Source organism: Muntiacus reevesi, chromosome 7, assembly GCF_963930625.1.
Source record: "Muntiacus reevesi chromosome 7, mMunRee1.1, whole genome shotgun sequence".
Lineage (NCBI taxonomy): Eukaryota > Metazoa > Chordata > Mammalia > Artiodactyla > Cervidae > Muntiacus > Muntiacus reevesi.
In genome coordinates, this window is record NC_089255.1 from 88,933,204 (window position 1) to 88,954,552 (window position 21,349).

A 21,349-nucleotide genomic window follows, 5' to 3' on the forward strand; every position below is an offset into this window, starting at 1 on the left:
TCAAATATTTATCTTAAGTAATCTATTCTTTGGAGTAGAACTACTTACTTAATACAGTATGTTACTTATATCAATTTTTAGCTACACTTCGTTGGTGTGACTTTACCCCAATTTAAATTCCTGTGTACCTAGAAATTACAACTATTCTTTTTAAAAGGTACTAAGAATTTATAACACAGTTTAATATTCAGACTGACATCCCACCCCAATTAAAGGTATAGACTTTAATGATACCTCTTTTTGATAATGGAACTTATTAACAATGTAAAGCATTTTCCTTTCTCAACTGTATAGTTTTATTCACTTATCTATATAACAATTTTATAAACTAGTAAGCAAAGCAAGCAGCATTACTTTTTTTAAATAACATCTTTAATTAAAGTTTTTGCAAAGGTAAAATATTAAACTTAAAATAGGTCTTAGTACATCAAAATACTAAGTTCTCTAATTGTATTCCAAGATGGTCTTTAAAACATAATATCCCATATATCACAGAAGAGCAACCTTGATCTGCAATTGTACAGAATGAATTTTACAAACATAATAAATATATTTACGCCCTTACACATAACAGTATGTACAACAGCAGTTGACAATAGTAGCTCAGAACAGCAAAAAGAATTAGCCCCTCCCCCCAAATTGTAGCCCTGAAGCATACCGGATGATTTAAGGAAACTTGAAAGAGTAGTTAATAACTCAGTGTAGTTCTTCTCTTAAAAGAAAAAACAATTTTTCTTGTTCCTCAAAATAAAAATATCAAGTTCTGTGTGTTCTTCCTTAAACCATAAAAAATGACCAAAAAATAGACTAAGGCAGGCTTAAAAAGGGAATACAAACTTCAGAATAATTTCCATAGCATAATAGATTAAAATGCAAAACTATTTAACATAAACCCATGAGGAAATATATAAAGCAACTATTTTTTAACCAATGAATTAAAAACCGGAAACAGCTGGATTCAGACAGATAGGTGGGACATAGACGTATGAAATAAAATGAAAATGTAGAAAGATGGATCAATAAAATATTACATTGCACAAAAGCTCAAAAAAGTTCAAGATGAAATAATCTGAAAATATAGGAATTTTCTTAAGAGGAAGAAAAAGCTAAGATATAAAGGGAGCTCCCAAGAAAATTATGTCTGATTTCCTATACAAGGTGTATTTATTTCTGAAAAGAATGGTGACATTATTGCTATAAGATAATCAAAAATTACTCTTAGAAGGAGATAACACTTTTATTCCTTCATAAAAGCCAGAAAAAAAGCAAACCAAATCCTTGATTTTCATATAGCAAAAGAAAATCTTTATACAAAAGCTATTATACTTTTATGTTCTTGCAGTCTAAACCAGAGTCTATTAGACTATGCTCTTCAAGAACACATTTTAATCACTATACACACTGCTCAAATCTTGATGCATGCCAAGAACATCATCAAGGTGGCTTTGATTTTAAGAGGCAATATAAATGTGGTGCTATGATGGCATTTAATTAATAGAAAGAAATGTGAACATTTAAAAAAATATAAAAGCCCAATATAAAGATCCCCCTCATATAACAGACATTTTAGTCTAGAAACTAATTGCACATTAGAGTTGTTTCAGCCAAATGTGGCGCTCCACAGAATTTAAATGTGCTCTCAGCCATTCAAATGGTCTGATTATCCAAATGACCACCAAAAAAAAAAGAGTACATACACTGAAAGGCACACATTTCCACACATAAACCTAGTACTTTTGTGTAAATTTCCCTTAGCACTGTTGATTGTTTTTTAATACAAGGTGCCATCATCATCTGTGCAAATCTAAACAAATCCTTTTCTGAAACCTTCACTTATTTCATAATACCAAGTCTGAACTACTTTCCTTCTTTGAATAAATGCTATCTTTACTTCAAAATTTTGAAAGTGGGAATCCTTGCATTTTCAAAGGAATGACATTTTTAATGGAACCTAATGAAATGATGTTAAATAAAATGTTAAAAGCATGATTAAGAATTCAAGTACAATAAAAGATAAGCAAGTGGCATTCTTACAGCAAGCCACTATAATAAAACTAAAACATGCTATTTGACTAAAAAGGAAGACAATGCAGTGTTATATATAAGAGCACAATTTGGTATGCAGTGTTGTTTGGACCAGTTTTCAGAATTTTCACAGGTAAAAAGAAAAGCACTTGCCAAGTATGTCATAATTGATATGCAATATACACAGGTGCAAATATAAATGGTTATTTCCTGTTTCAAAACAACCCTACTGAGTCACACTGAAAACAGTGGTTGTTGATGTTTCAATGTTATAAAAACAGGCTAGTGTACAATTCTATAATGAATGCAATGTTTTTGTCTACATAGAGAGTCCAAAATATAAGCTGAGTATCATATAGTAATCCAAGGTTCAGTAGCATAAGAACTACTAGATAGCCAAAGGGTTTCAATCAACACTGCAGCAATGCTAAACTTTTATAGGTAGTTCAGGTCATTGACTTCTTCACTAGGTAAATATAAACCTACCAGCAACTATATTGAAGCACAAATGAACAGGACTTCTGTGATTTTACTCCCTTCCCCTCTCCTCCCAGGCTCAACAAAAACAAAGCAAAACAAAAAACCTGCGTGTGCTTTGAGCATACTGGGTAAACAAATAAACCTCAAAAAAACTAAATTAATATAGTAAAAATTAAAACCGTATCACCAGATATGACATCGAAATAAATCTAACTACTAGCATGCTAGAAACCACCATTTATATCAAAGTTCAGAACATAAGTTAAAGGGACCAAGGTGGTATTTCGGGTGGGAAGTAGGCAAAAGAAAAAAAAAAAAATTAGCCTTTTAAAGAAGTTTAAAGATTTGTGCTAAAAAAAAGAAAATATAAAACAGCTCACAGTTTTTCTCTGCAATGTATTTTAAAGTGTTTCTCTGTTAGTTCTGGAAACACAAAGGCAAATAAAAGGAAGACAAAAGTGGAAGACTTAAAAAAATCAATATACAAGTTAAACACATGTGAATTTTGTCAAAATAAACCATGAAAAGAATTAGGTGTTAAGAACAAAGGTGAGGACACATGTTCCTGCAGTTCTCCCAAGCAACTCGTTCACACTGAACATACAGCACTGCCACATTGTTCTTTAGAGCCCCTTACAGAAAACAGAGCTATGCATTCTTCATATACATATTACATTTCTACTGTTTTTAATATACAAGTCAAATTTCTATGCTGTCTTCCCGATGTGCAAACTGGAGCCCACTGTATTATCAGTGGCCTCGAAGGGCCACTGCACAAAAGAGAGGTAAGTATGTACTAAGTGGCCCACCCTCCTCTAACCCCAAAATTTCTCCCTCAAATTACAAAGTTGCATTTTAAAAAATGTGTTCAATTAGAGTAAGAGTTTTTAAATTCTTTACTAGTAAACACAAGAAACTTTTAAAATTACTAAATTGTTTGATAAAAATCCAGGTCTTCACCACCTGCCCAATGCATCAATCAATGCACAGAATGTTATCTAAATGTTTGTTTAGCTTAAAGACTAAACACATACATAAGCATACACTTCAGCCCAACAGGAAAATAATCTATCTATTCATATGTATATAATTCCAGCTAGATGGTACCTTTGTGCAACAAAACTGCATTCCTGAGGAGCCACTTGGGGTTTCTTTTTAAGGTGTGGGACTAAAAGAAACAAATACAATTCTGTTAGGAAACTGAAGTTGTCATTTTAATTCTGCTCAACTCAGACAAGACCCAAGTCTTTATATTTATAATGAGTCTGAAAATCTAATTAAAATAAACATCCACTCCTAGGTAAATTTTGTCTCCAAACTGTAATTACTGATTATACACTTCCTTTAACTTGTAAATAGATGTTTCATCAAGCAGGGAAGGAAGAGGTATATATTACTGAGGGAGAACAGCAAGTAAAAATATTTAAGACCTATAAGAGTTCTAAACTGTTTCCTTATACAAGTGAATTAAAATTCAACACCATTAATTCTTACCCTTTTGTAAAAAGCTCAACACGCAATTTTTACCAAATATAACCACGTACAATAAGCAGTTTCAGTTCAATCTATCAAAAGGGAAGTTTCTTCAGTTCATTCCAACAAGTATCCTCTGGCTGAACTCAAGTTGGAGGAAGGAATATAAACAAAGCTTTACATGCTAATTACCAGTGGCAGGTACCTGTATTTAAAATCGACAATTCTGGTTTTCTTACACAAAGCCCCGCCCTCCCACCCCAACAACCCCAGGTGCTACAGTTCCATGGCTTGCCAGTCAGAAGTAGTGTCTGTGTTGTCAAGGTCTCTTTGTTCCAGTAGCTCTGCTTCTACTGCACTTTTCTGACATGCAGAAGTTAAGTTTTGGTTGGTATATGTTCCAAGTTTCAAACTGTCCACTTTAATTTTTTTTTTAAGTTTCTTTTGTTTTATTTATAAAAGAAAAAGAACCAACTCTTTTCACCATTCTGCATCCCCAATGGCTTTGGAAAATATATAATCTCTTCCATTAAGATTCATAATGCCATCCTTGAGATGAAATTTCCATTTGTTTTTACTTCTGTGTATCTAAATAAATAAGTAAAAAATGCATGAGATAAAATAAAAAGAGGAAACAAACAACAAGAAAACCCATTCACACAACAAACATGTATATTACTGCAACTGCAAACTGTTTTCTTTTTGAGATATAATTGACAAGTAACAGAGTTTCAGATGTACAAAGTAATGACTGGATCTCTGTGTATACTACAAAATGATCTCCACAGTAAGCCTGCTAACATCTATCACCATGCATAGTTACAATTTTTTTTCCTGTGATGAGAACATTTAAGCTCTTTGTTAACTTTCAAATACACAGTGTCATCAACATTAGTCATCATGCTGTATATTATATCCGCAAATATTTATAACTTGAAGTTTGTGTCTTTGACCACCTTCGCCCATTGTACCTAACCTCCAAACCCTGTCTCTGGCAATCTGTTCTCCGTATCTATAAATTCAGGGGTTTCTGTTTAGATTTTCTTTCTGCTGCAGTTGTTAATGGGATTGTTTTCTTATTTTCTCTTTCTGATCGTTCATTATTAGTGCACAGAAACCCAATAGATTTCTGTATCCTGCAATTGTACTGAATTCATTTATAGCTCTGACAGTTCGCTGGTGGAGTATTTAGCATTTTCTTTGTAATACAAAATTACCTGCAAATAGTGAATTTTACTCCTTCCTTTCTTCATTTGTGTTTTATTTCCTTCTCTTGCCTAACAGCTCTGACTAGGACTTTCCATACCACGCTGAATAGAAGTGCTAACAGTGAACATGCCCGTCTCATTTCTAATCTTAAAAGCTCTGAGCTTTTCAGAGTATGTTACCTATGGGTTTGTCATATATGACCTTTATTAAGTTGAGGTACATTACCTCCACAACAATTTTGTTGAGATTTTTTATGTTACATTTTGTCAAATGCTTTTTCGGCATCTACTGAGACCATCCCATGATTTTTGTCCTTCGGGTTGTCAACATGGTATATCACACTGATTTGCAGATGGTGAGTCCTCCTTGCATCCCTGGAATAAATCCCACTTGATCATGGTATATGATCTTTTAAAATAATTGGTGAATTGAGTTTGCTAATACTTTGTTGAGCACTTCGGCATCTATGTTCATCAGGATGATACCAGCCTATCATCTGATACCAGCCTATGTATCTGATAGGGGTGCCTTTTCTTTGTGGCACCCCAGTCTGCTTTTGGTATCAAGGTAACACTGCTCTTGTAAAATGAGTTTTAAAATGTTCCGCCCTCTTCTTTTTTTTCAAAGCGTTTGAGAAGGATTGGTATTAATTCTTCTTAAATGTTTGGTAGAATGTACCAGTGAAACCATCTGGTCCTAGACTTTTGTTTATTGGGAAGTTTTTGATTATTGACTCAATCTCCTTACTAGTAATCAGTATGTTCAGATTTTTAATTTCTTCATGATTCAGTCTTGGAAGGTTTTATGTTTCTAGGAATTTATCCACTTCTTCTACACGGTCCAATTTGTTAAAGTATAATTGTTCACAGTGGTCTCATATGATCCTTTGCATTTTTATTATCAGTTGTTAACATCTCTTTCATTTGACTTTATTTGAATCCTCTCTTTTCTGAGTCTCACTAAAGGGTTGTCAAATTTGTTTCCCTCTTCAAATAATCAGCTGTTAGTTTCATTGATCTTTATTTCTATTATCTTTTTAGTCTCTATTCCCTCTCTGATCTTTGTTATTTCCTGCTTTCCATTAACTTTGGGCTTCTTCCTGTTCCTTTAGGTGTAAAGTTAGATTGTTTATTTGAGATTTTCCCTTATTTCTTGATGTAGGCATTTCTATGTACTTCCTTCCTAGAACTGCTTTTGCTGCATTCTACATGTTTAGTATGGTATATTTCCATTTTCATTTGTCTCAAGGTATTTTCAAGGTCAGTAGCATATTTAATCTCCATCTGATTTCTATTTTCATACAACTGTGGTCAAATTGCATTTTAATAGTTTGACACAATCTCTGTATCTCTCAAAAAAAATCAATTAACTAGGTGAATTTTTCAAAAATCTATAATCAATAATATTTACTTTATAGCTCTTAGTATTTGGGTTCATTAAAGTAGTCAATAATGTTTCTCTGCAAATTATTTTAATCTCTACCAGGTCTGCATATACGTGTCATTTCCTATGCAATTTTTTACAGGAAAATAGTTAAAACAGGAATACCCTTTGTTGTCCCTGATGCTTCTAGAACACTTATTTTTTGCCTTTTCTCTGTAACTCCTTTTATGTCTATACAATTTAATTAACCATAGGCTTTTCTTCCTTCTCCCTATCTACTGACCACCAGGGCATTTTTTCTCATTATTGGTATCATGTTTACAACTACTCTCCTGTTCCTCACATACACTAACAACTTATATATTGCTGACTTTTTAAACACTGTGGCCCCCCAGTATTAGAATTCATACTAATATTATTATTTCTCTAATTATTATTTTATCTCTAATTCTACTTTACTTGTCTTCAGGACACCTGGCAACTGTTTTCTAAAAGGCCACTAATAATCTTCTAGTTACTACATCAATAGCCTCTTGTCATACGACTTATTAAAGTACTCTTTAACTGATTTCCAGGTCTTCACTCTCCCTTCCCTTCAATTGTAAGCAACACTCCCATTTCAGGCTTTCATTTTCAAAGGAGAAAATTACAGCCTGGAGAAGTTCAATGAGATGATCAATGACATATCATAATTAAGTGACAAAGATGATTCTTTTGCTCCAGTCCAAGACGCTTTCTATTTATCAGGCTGTTTTCCATATTGATGCAGAAATTCTCACTATGTACAGGCATTTTCTTATTCCACTGCTAAAACTCCATGGTCTAACATCCCCATGCAAACGGTCTCCATGCATATTCTTAGCAAATCACTGTTTAGTGTCTGCTTGAGTGTGGTTAAAAGTGGAAGGTGAAGAATTGCAAATTGAGTTATCCCTTCCTGGGACAGCCCCCTTGCAAGTCTTTCATACTTTACCCCTTACTAAAACCTGCTTACCCCAAACTTCTACTTATTGATCCTAGTTCTGCCTTTTGGAAGTTAATCTAAAAAACAATGAATACTTCATATATTTGAAAACCACTCTCATGCCCTTCCTGAAGACCACTAACTTAAGCTATATATAAATTTACCATATATCAATCTTTTCTCATTTATTAAAGCAAAATAGAGTACAATAAAGTGAAACAAAATTCAGAACAGGGCCTCTTACATTAAGTGGTCTTATTTTGTTGTTGTTTAGTCACTAAGTCGTGGCTGACTCTTGTGACTTCCTCTAGACTGAAGCCTGTCAGGTTCCTTTGTTCATGGGATTTTCCAGGCAAGAGTACTGGAGTGGGTTGCCATTTCCTTTTCCAGGGGATCTTCCTGACCCAGGGATCAAACCCATTTCTCTTGTGTCTCCTGCACTGGCAGGTGGATTCTCTACCACTGAGCCACCAGAGAAGCCCAAGTGGTCTTATAGCTCTGGTCTAATGACACTATTTAGATTATTACACTTAACACCTTAGGATGGATGATTTGAACATCTAACAGATACAAATCTAATGTCCCAAACCAACCACTCTCCTCTCCTAAATTTGCTCCATCTGCAGCTTTTCCCATTTCAGTTGATGGTATCTTCATTCTTCTGACTAGTTCCTCATCAAAAAAAAAAAAAAAAAAAAAAAGAAAGAAAAATCCTGGAGTCATTCTTGATTCTCTTTTTTATTTTCTACCACATACACAAGAGTCAGGAAACCCTGTTGACTCCTCCTTCGAAACATCCAAGATCCAGCTGCTTCTCATCACTTCCAATGCTATCATCCTAGCCTTAATCAACATTTTCACTCATGTGGGTTACTATGATGCCCCTCTATTAATCTCATTTCAACCTTTGTTTCTTCTATACCCTGTTCTCAACAAAGCAATTTTTTTAAAGATTAAAATGCAAGTGATACCACTTTTGTATATTTGAAACCTTCCAAGAGCTTCTCAGTTCACTCAGAGAGAGAGCCCATGTCCTCACAAAGCCCTACACCACACCACCTGCCCCCCTTACCTGACTGACTGCTACACTGCTACCCCAAGCCCAGCTACACTGGCCTCTGCTGCTTCTCACACAAAGTAGGCAGGTTAGGCCACCAAATAATGACAAGGCTAACTTTCATCAAGACTTTGATCCTGTTTCCTTTCCCACTCTATAATTGCCCACACTAATTATCAACTTCTAAAACAGCATATTACAGTTGAACCTTTAACAGTATGGGTTTGGAAATGCACAGATCAACTTATACACAGGTATTTTTGAATAGTAAATATTACAGAATTAAATGGACTGTGGTTGGATGACTATACATATATAGACGAACCACAGATACAGAGTGCTGCCTCTAAGTTACATGCAATTAGCCCCAGTGTTGTACTGAGGTAACTGTAATTTGTTTTATCATTTTGTTATGTTTTAAGCCTTTGTCTCCCTCAACTCGAGTAAGCTTCCAAATGGCAGGGACTATTTTGTTTTTTTCACTGGCTTATCTCAAGCTCGTAGAACAGTGAGTGCCCTGGAACATCACAGATACTATTAAGTATTTTTTGAATAAAAAGATCTCTGTCTCCTTTTCTCTTTGACTTCCTATAGAGGAAATATTAATTATCCTAAAAATGGAGAGATAAATTTATTTCTAGCACGAAACAAGTAACGATAAGGTGAAAGATGTGGAATTAAATAAATAAGCAAGCAATGAGCAGCCACGAAAAAAGAATTCCACAGACAAGTAAAGAAACTGCAGTTTTTAGAACCTGCAGAAAGCAAATGTACAAAGTACCATAGGCACCAAGCAATATTCCACACACTAAGTACTGAGGTCATATTGAGCAGTAAGTAGTAAATATTTTTACTTGAATAAAATCACAAAATATAACTTGAAAAACAATTCATTTACTGGCCTTATATTAAGTCCTGCATAAAGGAGTATCCTGAGTGCAAGGAAAAAGGACTCTGAACTTTCCTCATGACATTAAGTAACACTATCTACAAACAAGGCCAATGCCTCAACACCTGATGCCACCAGTCCTTACCTATCCATACTATGTGAGAACTCTGCCTCATTATTAGATTTAAAGCTCTCATCTGACTGGCAACACAATCAATTCTTTGTAGGACTGCTGCTAACACTGACTCACTGTTGAAATTTAGGCTTCAAAAATAAACTCCTAAAGTTCAAGTTGCCTCAAACTACACCCAAGCCCATTTTAGAACACCACCATTCTTTCACTGTTGGCTAAAACATCAACAATCAACCCTCCAATTTCCAAAACTCATTTGATTATAAAAATTAGATCTCTGTAAACTTTAAAACTGTTAACCATACAACACACTACTTATTTTAAAATTTCTTACTTTAAAACATTAAAATACTGTCTCCATGAGCAAAACACACCAATTTTAACATTGAAAATATTAAGTGTACAAAGGAGAAGACTAGTCTCTTATAATATGAAAATACTTAGAAGCATATTCCTCAGTCGAGCTAAAGTAAAGGTCCTTTCTTATGTATCTGACATCCTGCTATCCATAATGCATTCTGGATAATTTGGTCAGGTTCCCTTGAGTCTTCCTGACAATAAAGATTTACTGGTACCTCGTGTTGTTTCAACTTCAGCACTCTCCCTCCATACGCACGTAACAGGAGACTACTGGTACTATCATGTGCCTGGTATAGGGCACTGTGAGTGCTCAACTTAGCAGTCATAAGGTACAAAAGTGGGTGCCCCGATACTCGGAATCAATGACCTCACTAACCTAATTCTCTAAAATTTCACTGGTATTTAACTGGCTTAATTTTACCTTTACATTAGGAAATGACAAGAATCATTTTTTTTAACAATTTTCCTACAGATTTGTTAGCAATAAACATGGCTATTTATAATATTCATTTCTATAAAAGCAATGCAAATTTAAGACTTTTATCATTTGTAAAAGAGGGCATAAAGAGCACAAATTTTGCATCATATGAATATAGATCGATCCCTGGGTTGGGAAGATTCCCTGGAGAAAGGAAAGGCTACCCTCTCCAGTATTTTGGCCTGGAGAATTCCATGGACAGTCCATGGGGTCGCAAAGAGTCGGACACAACTGAGCGACTTTCACTTTCATTTCCAGTACTTGACACAATTAGGCACTTAATAAATACATGTTTAGCCAACTATGTCTGTCATAGTTTTCAACACTTGGTAAAGATCTCTGCTGAAATTAAATTATAAAAATGAAGTAAAATTTGTGAATTTATTATAAATTTAATGGCTATAGCCAGAAAACAAATTTTATTCTGAATTAAATGTTTCAATAAACAAAAAAATCTCAACGATGCCAAAACTATAACAAAAATACTTGAGAAGTAACCTCCCTTTTAAGAATTAAGAAATCAAGGACTCAATAGTTAATTTTCATAGAACCTAGTTTAAAATATTTTTATTGCTACCTAAATTTTGTTGTTGTTCAGTCCCCACATTGTGTATGACTCTGTGACCCCATGGACTACACACAGCAAAGTTAAATAACTTAAAATAATTTTCAGTAAAAACTTATCTTTTGTTAGTTACCAGTCTTGTTTATTACCCTCGTTCAAAAAGTTATAGAAAGGTTCAATTAAAGCCTTTTAAGTTTTGAGACAGTTGACGTCAGAGGGAAAACAGGGTTATCCCACTGAGTTAATACTCATGTTAAAAGACAACCATAAAGTGGCTTTACTTTGTTAACAAGTTGGGAGATACAGTCTAAATTGAAAACAACATATTTTTTGTGATTTCATTCATAACTTATTTTTCAACTATAAAGCTATACAAATTAATTTCTCACCCCATTAAAATAACCTACTAAAGTATAACACTGCTTTCATTCACACAGTTTATACTAAAATTTCTAAGAGGCACCCATCCGCTAACCAAATGCTTGAACACAGCAGACAGGACGGTTTAAGGAAGAAATTACAACAGCAAAAACGCTAGTAACCTGATGACTGGCTTCTCTGGTGGCTCAGACAGTAAAGAACTGATTAAATTCTTACCTTATCATACTGGCACACAACAACATTTTCTGTATCAAAGAGTTCCTGTCCTTCCTCATCACTCACATCATCTTCACTATTGAGGGGTTCCTAAAAATGAAAAAGGAGAGTTCATTTATTTATATTTCATGTATTACTAAAAAAAGGTCCTTCCAATATTCACTGAAAAGAAACACAGTGACCTTGAAGTTCTTTGAGAACCAAGGGCCAGACAGATCCACATATACCATGAACATATTGTTAATGGGCTGTGTTAAGATTCTGCCAATGTCACTGAAATTCTAGCAAGAAATTAAATACAATAATTACAATAGTTAAGCTATATAATTTATATGACTGAAAAGATGTTTTACTTTACTTCCTTTCTTCTTTCAGAATAGCACAAGAAGATAACTCCAGTAACAATCTGTCTAGAAATGGATCTAGGAAAATATGAAGATTTAATGAGATAATGGTACTGTGTACCACCAGAAGCAGCTGCATAAAAAAGAACACACTGGTGAAGCTGAAAGAGGAAAACAAGGACATGAAAAAAGTTGGCAGCCTAGCCAGTCTTTAAAGACTAGACTATGAATACAAATTAGTACGTCTACTGGTGGAGGTTTAAAGCATAACTAAGGCAACCACATTTTAAAAGAAGGGGGGGATCTTGATCCTAATAACGAAGAGAATTAAAATGCCAAGATCTAGCTAGAGCATAAAACAACCAATCAAGTTAACCTCAACCTCAGTTGTGACAGAAAATAAAACACACAACTCTAATTTCTAATTAATGAAGAAGAGAAGCTAGGGCAAAATAAAAATAGAAAGAAAAATAATCAAAACAAATACTCTATATGAACTAATTTCATATCCCAATTCTAGATTTCACTAGAAGAATGCTACAGATGAACTTACCTGCAAAGCAGAAACAGAGACACAGACAAAGAGAACAAGCATATGACCAAAGGGGAAGGCAGGGGCAGGACAGATTGGGATTTGCATATATACACTGTTCTGTATAATACAGATAGCTAATGACAACCTACTATATAGCACAGGACTCAATGATCTGTGGTAACCTAAATGGGAAGGAAATCCAAAAAGAGAGGTGATATGTGTATATACATAGCTGATTCATTTTGTTGTATAGGAGAAACACAACATTGTAAAGCAACTATACTCCAATTTAAGAAAAAAAAGAAAGATTTTAAGTCTCTAGGCCTGTACCTACTCACACACGTGTATATGTATATATATTCTTTAATTCAAAATAGTTATCACCAATGTAAATGTAAAAAGAAAATTTACTGAGGTAAATTTCACCATTTTTAACCATTCTAAAGTGTACAATTTGCACTTAGTATGTGCAATTATCACCACTATCACCATTTCTAACCAATATTATAGAACTTAGTCAACTAGTCAAGAAAAATTGCTATTTTTTCACATTTGACTTGACGACTGCCTACAAAGAAAACATGAAAGAGTCAAGAGGCTACCCAGTAAATAAAGATGAGCATGGTCGCTGGCACCCCCACCTGAAAATCCTGTTTCTTTTGATCATCCCGCTGTGTACAGGGAAGGAGTGGGTAGGTGTTAGGTACACACGGGAAATCAAGAACTATGATATGTTTCTCTTTTCAAAGAGTTTTTAAAAATTTGCTATGGTGTTTATAACAAAAAAGAAAATTGAAAAAAAAGTGGTGTAGCAGAAGCCTCTTGCTGTTCATCATTAATCAAGGAAAAATCAAAACGAAAAATTTTCTGCCTACCAAACCGGCAAAAAAAATTAAGCCTGACAACATCAAGTACTGGTGAAGACATACACAGACCCATGCACCATTATATACTGAATGCCAGAAGTGTAACTAGTGCAACACTGTGGCATTTTATTGTAACCTGAAGATATGCATACCTTATGACTCAGCAATTCAATCTTTAGGTATAGCACTTGAATGTGTCCCAAAAGACTTATTCCAGAATATTTTATAATTGTATAACAGTTAACAAGTGGAAACAACCCTAATGCCCAATGTATCACAAAAATGGATAAATTTTTAACATTTAACAGTGAAAATAATTATAGGTATATGCAACAACTTAGATGAGCCTCAAGAATACCATCTTGGGAAAAACATCAACTTGCAGATGAATACACAATTATTCCACTTCTAAACAGGCATGAAAAACTAAACAATAAGCTCCTTAGGAATATAAATACTTATGGTAAAATATAAAGGCAAGGTAGTGATGAACACACAATTCGTGAGCAAGGATACTCTGATGGTAGAAGGAAGATGATAGGGATTAGGGAGGGGTCCTCAGGGAACTTTATGTTAGGTTAAGGGATTTTTTTTTTAAACTAGATGCAGACATTGGGTTGTTTACACCATAAAATACTTTTTATCTGTTCAATATTTAATAAAATAGTATTCTTTAAAAAACATTACTTAGATAATTTAAAAGAAGAAAGAAGATAAACCAGAAGATCACATCTTAGGTTGTTGCAGGAGGCAGTAACAGTGAAAACTGTGGTTAAGACAAACCATCTTGACTATAAGTACCTAAGCTGGAGCACTGAGGAAAACAAAGATATATTTATTTACTTCTAGAAATACACAACAAAAGATGAGTAAGAAAGAATGGTGTGTTAAAACTGCAGACGGACAATAAGGGCAGTGAGGTTATCTAAGGAACTGGTATGGAATATGGAACATTTTAACTCTGAAGTGTCTTCTCTTCCCAAATGCTGTTTTAAATTACTGAAGGAAAAGATGAACCACATCTACCTGGTTCTACCAATGTCTTACCTTTAAGCTATATCATGATGAATGTATGAAGTCAAAGAAATAGAATTATTTGCACTGTCATCACATTTATAAGTAAAACCTAATTTGGTATACATTTGCTTTTTATTACCAGCTACAGAAATACTTTAAAAATACATCCAGAACAATCTAAAAATCTTATTAATAATTTAACTATTTAAAATCTTACAATGTATAGTACCCTAACAGCCTCTAAAAACATAGAATTCATCAGTTTGCCACCAAGTGAAAGAAGATACAGGTGAGCAGGCCCTCATTGCACGTCTTCACTAAAAACTGACCTCTTCCACTTGCCCGCCTTCAGCTCCGCCTTTCTCTTTGTTACCAGCTACAGAAATACTTTATAAATATATCCAGAACAATCTAAAAATCTTGTTAATAATTTAACTATTTAAAATCTTACATTGTACAGTACCCTAACAGTCTCTAAAAACATAGAATTCATCAGTTTGGCACCAAGTGAAAGAAGAAACAGCTGAGCAGGCCCTCATTGCACGTCTTCACTAAAAACTGACCTCTTCCACTTGCCCGTCTTCAGCTCCGTCTTTCTCTTTGTCCTCCTCCTCATCGTCATCATAGTCTTCTTCTTCATCTTCATCTTCTTCAGATGACGTATCCCCAGCTCCATCAACTTGCAATACCAACGGAGCCTGCTGTTGAGCAGGCTGGGCCTGTGGCTGCTGCTGGCCAGTGGCAGTTATCTGTGCTTGTGCTGGTGTAGGTGCTGCCACTGTTGTAGGTATAACTTGGGTCTTATTTCCTGTAAATAAGATTTGCTGGGGCTGGATGATGACACCTGTTTGTGGTGAAATCCCTCCAGGAAGAGGGGCCAAGACCTAAGACAAAAGAAAAACTACATATTAGGAATAGTTAGAGGATCAAATTGCTCAGATTCATCATTTGATACACAGAAACAGGCCCCAATGGCAAAGAATCACCCTTAAATAGCCATGTCTCACATACAGGTAAAAACCACCAAAGCATAAGAGGAATGTTTAGTGAGTCTACGGATTCACTAAATTTTCATTTTACCATTCAAATTTCTAAAGAAAAACAGATTTTTTAAAATTAAAATTGCTGCATTTATCAAGTACTTGCTATTATGTATATTTCAGATTCCAGGCCAAGACTTACATGTTATTAGCTTATTTGCTTGAGGTATGGAGGTTTAATAACTTGCAAAGCTTGCAATCAAGTCACTAAGAGACAAAACATGAACCTAGGCTTTCTGGTTCTGCTCTTAGTATTATGCTACACTTTCACCCTATGAAGAACACTGATCTGGAAACTGAAGCCTTGGGTTCCAGTTCTAAGATCACAGATAAAGATGCAGCAGAGGCAAGTCATTTAACCTCGCTTCACTGTTTACGGCAATGGTTCTCAACCCTGCTACAAATTCTAACAACCTGTAGACTTAAAAATATTGATACCTAGGTCTCTACTCCTAATATTCTGATTTAACTGATATGAGATGACATGTATTCATTTTATTTAGTTTCCCAGATAATTCTAATCATATAACCAAAGTTGTGAACCACCAGGTCAGATGATTTCTAAAGTTCCTTCCAGCTTCTGTATTCTAGGGTTCGGAAGTAAATCACAGCTCAAAAAGAACATATTAATAAACATATAATAATTATATCTGTTATAATGGGCATATTTATAATTATAGTTACTAAGTAAAAAGCAGAGCATACCCAGTTATAAATTAAAAGTACTAAATGGCAACTCCTTGTCACTAGGTCCAAGGAAAGCAAAAATAACAAGACAGTATTTCTCTTCACAAGTTTACAGATTAATAGTGCAATAGACAAAGCAATAACAACTCAAAAAGACAGAAGATGTAAGAGACATATAGCATATGAGATGACAGGAAAGAGTATTAAACTCAGCTATGGGGGACAAGACCCGGTCAAGGAAGTTTCTCTAGTAGGTAATACTAGAGTTTCTATTTGTGTTTTGGGAGATTAGGCAGGCTTTCTCTGTTTGCCCGGGGTGGGGGGGGGGCGGGGGAGCGGGGAGTGGGGAGAACTGCTAGAAGGAAGGCCAAAGGTGGCATTCTAAACAGACTGGAATCAAGAGAAAACCCAGAAGGACCAGCAGAGCAAAACTGGGAAAGCTGTGACCAGGTTGGATTAATGCAACTCCCCTGACATAACCTCCCTCATCATACTACCATATTAACAGCATCTGTTTTTGTGTCTGCCTCTTTTTCACAGTATGCAAGATCCTCAAGAAAATAACTGTTTCTCTTTCACCTTTGTCCTCACACAAGTGTTTAATACTTGGTACACAGATGCAAGTATTTGTCAATACTGATATAAACAGCAGCTGAAGCAGGTAACAGTTGGAAGCATGGCAAAAAGTAAACATGGAAGGATTAAAAAAAAATCAAGATCACAAAAAAAGATCTTATAACCCATGCTGAGAAATTTACACGGTTTCCAATAAGCAATGGGAAATCATTAAAACATTTAAAGATTTTTAGAACAATGACTATAAATAGAGTGGCAGTCAACTTAAGAGGGCATAAGACTGAAGGCAGGGAAATCAAGAGGATAACAGTATTTTAAGTGAGAAATGATGAGAACATGAACTAAGAAAATGACAAGGGAGTATGGGAAAACAAAACTAGCTTCAAACATATTCAAGGATTGAAAACATGTTTAAACCGAAGTCTGAAAAAAAGAACTATTAAGAATTGATAGAATTTCATGGTACCTTAGACACTAGAGGTAAAGCAAAAGGGAGGAGTCCATGTACCCCCTCCCAGATAAAACATAAGTGCCATGAAACTAGACGAGTTCCTGCTTTGTTCACTCCTAAGTCTTTAGCCTCTTGTAAAGACCCTGATAAATAGCCACCCAGTAAATGTGTGTTGAATGAATGCTGAGTAACTAGGAGGCTGGATGGAGAGTGGTGCCACATATAAAAAGGAAGGTGGGGTGGGGGGAGAGGAGAAAGCATTAGTAGCGATAACAATTTAGTCAAACATACTGAACCTAAGTTAAGCTGTGAGGTGTACAGGAGAAATTCAGAATGACATATTGTGTAGTACTGGAGAAGAGTCTGAGAATATGTATAGATAAAGCTGTGGAAAACGGAATGGGAAGCACCCAGAAGACAAAAGAACCCCATGGTGGTCAGAACTTAGAAGATTCTCACCTGCTGTATCACAGGAGCTTGCACTCCACCAGGCTGCATCTGTGGTATAACCTGTTGCTGCAGAACCACTGACTGCTGAGGCTGAAAGATATACTGGGCACCATTGGCTGCTCTGACCACTTGTAGAAGCTGGCCTAAAGCAAAAAGTATGCATTCCAAGTTACCACTTCAGCAGTGACACCTCAGAATAAAACAAAATCATAGTGAATGACAGCCCACAGTGAATGTCAGAAATTACTGAGTAAGAAGATTAGCAATTTTATTAAGGGCTGTTATCTATACACAGTAAACTATAATCCACCTTTTCTGACTTCCAGATATGCTGAAATACATTGCTTAAAATACTTTATTTTCCTGATAAAGCTGTTTTCCAACAAAGTTTTAACAACAGATTATGAAATAATTAAAAGCATAAATTATCTTTGCTAATAAGTCATGAAAGAACAAGTAAGACCAAACATTTCAGATGCTGTTCATTTTTATAGCTTTAAAGAAACAAAAGTATAATAAAGCAATAACATCTTGAACCAAAGCATTGCATTAACTTAGCTTCAACATGAAAAAAGCAAGAGTTTGCTGAACCAATTATCAATGCCATATAACACTACGATTGGCTTATGCAAAATCCCTCTAAAATATTGTTTTAGATAACTCAGAATCTTGAAGTAGTAAGTAATTGTATTTCATTAAAATATGCGGCAAGATAAGCTCCTAAGTCTGTTCTTCAAAAATTAAGAAATTAACAAAATAACAAGAAATTGTGTAATTAAGATTACAAAGGAAAAAAAAAAAAAATTACAAAGAAAATATTTAAAATCCAGGTAAATAAATTCTTCAAACATTATTACCAAAAGTAAATTTTGCCAGCCTATAGAGAGATACTATATAAAACAGAATGCAATAAATTTTGCTATTTTATAGTAAGGTACTATAGGATTTAGTTTAATGACACAAAATTAGTTCATATGAATTAAGCTTAATTTGGCAGGTTTTAAATTAAATTTAGAGTAAAACTTTAATTATTTGCAAGTTAGATGCATTTAGAAAAAAGACCAAGTGAAATAAGCATTCTAGATAATCATACTTTATTCAAGAAATAGGGTTTCATTCATGGATCAAAAGTTCAAGTGCAATTCTCATCTTCTCTGCTGCATCCTCAGCAGTGACTATGGTTTAATAAGCTACAGTCCTCAAATCATCTTATTTTAGTAATGTAAGCCAAATGGTAAAAGAAGTATTACAATTTTCTGTCTTTCAATGAAGACAAAACTAAGGCTAGATGGTGCCATATTCTGAGTTACATAAGTAACAGTTATTTCTATATACCTGAATTTGTTAATATCTGTTGAACAGGAGTCACACCAGCAGGGAGTGCCAAGGTTGCAGCTGTAGCAGCAGCACTCTGAAAAGAAAACAATAAAAATATGTATGTGCATAACAGCACCTCGGTTTACCTCTGGCATATATTAATCGTAACTGAAGTTTCATTTAGAATACACTAAAATGAAAAGACTGCAAGGAGATCCAACCAGTCCATCCTAAAGGAGTTCAGTCCTGGGTGTTCATTGGAAGGACTGATGCTGAAGCTGAAACTCCAACATTTTGGCCAACTCATGCGAAGAGTTGACTCATTGGAAAAGACCCTGATGCTGGGAGGGATTGGGGCAGGAGGAGAAGGGGATGACAGAGGATGAGATGGTTGGATGGCATCACGGACTCAATGGACATGAGTTTGAGTAAGCTCCAGGAGTTGGTGATGGACAGGGAGGCCTGGCGTGCTGCAGTCCATAGGGTTGCAAAGAGTCAGACACGACTGAGCGACTGAACTGAACTGAACTGACAATGAAAAGTTCTGGCAATAAGACTACCTCCCAATTAAAAAAATGGTACAATAAAGATCAATGAGCCTAAATATCTTACCTAATTATTTCAAGCAATTATGCAGAATAATATAATTAGGAGGTTCTCCACTCCTGAAGAATGTACACTAAGGAACTCTAACCCACACTAGCAATGCTGTACTATAAATAAAATATCCATTCCATTATTTCTTTCTTGTTCTATTTCCTTACCCCCAATTCCTTATTGTCAATTAATATACTAGTGGCAAAAGTATATCTTAATTTCAGAAATCCTAGTATTCTTAATTTATACCATAATTAACAAGTCTCTAAAGAAAATCTTTTATCAGAAGATTGCAATTCTTATCTCTGGCATCTCTAAGAATTGCAATCTTCTGATAAAAGATTTTCTTAATAGAAAGTTGTTAACTATGGTATAAATTAAGAACACTAAGATTTCTGAAATGAAGATATACTTATGGCATAAGGTGACAACACTGGCATTATCAAGGTGAAACATGTATTACTAACAGTTTTAGTAATATAAAAAATACCTTAAAAATCTTGAGTCACAAAAATTAATGTCTGCATTTTAAAATGGAGTTACTTTCTGACTTTAAGTTATAAAAATATACATGGAATTACATACTCCGAATGTTTTTAAATCCAGGATAAATTCTTGATTTACTGCTTCAAGAGATTTCTCCCCTTTCCTCCAAAAGAATTCTACATTTTTACTGTTTTTCCTTTTTGTAAAAAAAAAAAAGAAAAGAAAAATCCTGAGTTCTAAGTATTTCCATGTAAATGCAGGCATGCTGTCACTACAGTCATGTCCAACTCTTTGCAACTCTATAGACTGTAACGCGCCAGGCTCCTCTGTCCATGGGGATTCTCCAGGCAAGAATACTGAGAGGGGTTGCCATGCCCTCTTCCATGGGATCTTCCAGACCCAAAGATCAAACCCTCGTCTCTTAATTCTCCTGCACTAGCAGGCAGGTTCTTTACCACTAGTGAAACCTGGGAAGCTCATTTCCATGTATCTCACTATACTATAACTATAAAACTATACAACAGTAGCTCCCCTCCCCGCCTTCAACCTTTTTTGGGGCTTCTGGTGGCTCAGTGGTAAAGAATCTGCCTGCAATGCACGAGCCGCAGGAGACAGGGGTTCGATCCCTGAGTTGGGAAGATCCCCTGGTGGTGGGCATGGAAATCCACCTCAGTATTCTTGCCTGGAGAATCCCACGGATAAAGGAGCCTGGTGGGCTACATACAGTCCATGAGGTCACAAAGAGTTGGACATGACCAAAGTGACTTAGAATGCAGCACACTTCAACCTTCTTTAAGGTACCAAGCTCATATATACAATCTAATGAATAGATTGTTATAAACACTTTTATGTGTTTATAACACATAACCTCCCTCCACTCCCTCTGGGGGCCAGGGCAGGGACAACACAGGTTAGGGAATCAAGGGAGAATTCCTTTAAAATTTGCACAGCCCACCAATCTTCCTGCATTGCAGGAGACTAGGGTTCGGGAAGATCCCCTGGGAAAGGGATTCACCACCCACTCTAGTACTCTTGCCTGGAGAATCCCATGGACAGAGAAGCCTGGTGGGCTACAGTCCACGGAGTTGCAAAGAGTCAGACAGGATTGAGCGACTAACACTTTTATTTGAACACACTTCAAGAAATAAACATGTGCTTTGGAGATGCTAATCTTCAAGAAGTCAACAAATCTTGGAAAATTATACTGAAGTAGGTTAATGATACAACTATCTAGTTAGGCTCTAGGAACAGCCTTCCAAGAAAATATGCTTGCTGCCATTTGACAGCCCTAAGTAATCTTTATATTTCAAGCCCGAAATTCCCATTATATCCTCCAAATTCAGCTACAGCTTGCCAGGTTCTCTTTATAA

The 21,349-nt window shown here is 35.2% G+C and overlaps 1 protein-coding gene across 1 annotated transcript in view; it reads right to left on the bottom strand.

Moving 5' to 3' along the window:
• Positions 1-4,380: 4,380 nt before the first annotated feature.
• GTF2A1 (general transcription factor IIA subunit 1) overlaps positions 4,381-21,349 on the bottom strand; it is a 35,294-nt gene continuing 18,325 nt past the window's right edge. Inside the window, exons 5-9 of the mRNA XM_065941910.1 lie at positions 18,915-18,990; positions 17,589-17,722; positions 14,939-15,259; positions 11,614-11,703; positions 4,381-4,566 (exon numbers count right to left, since the gene is read on the bottom strand). Coding sequence (XP_065797982.1) covers positions 4,459-4,566; positions 11,614-11,703; positions 14,939-15,259; positions 17,589-17,722; positions 18,915-18,990 — 729 coding nt within the window. The 3' untranslated portion in view covers positions 4,381-4,458. The remainder of the gene's footprint in view (positions 4,567-11,613; positions 11,704-14,938; positions 15,260-17,588; positions 17,723-18,914; positions 18,991-21,349) is intronic.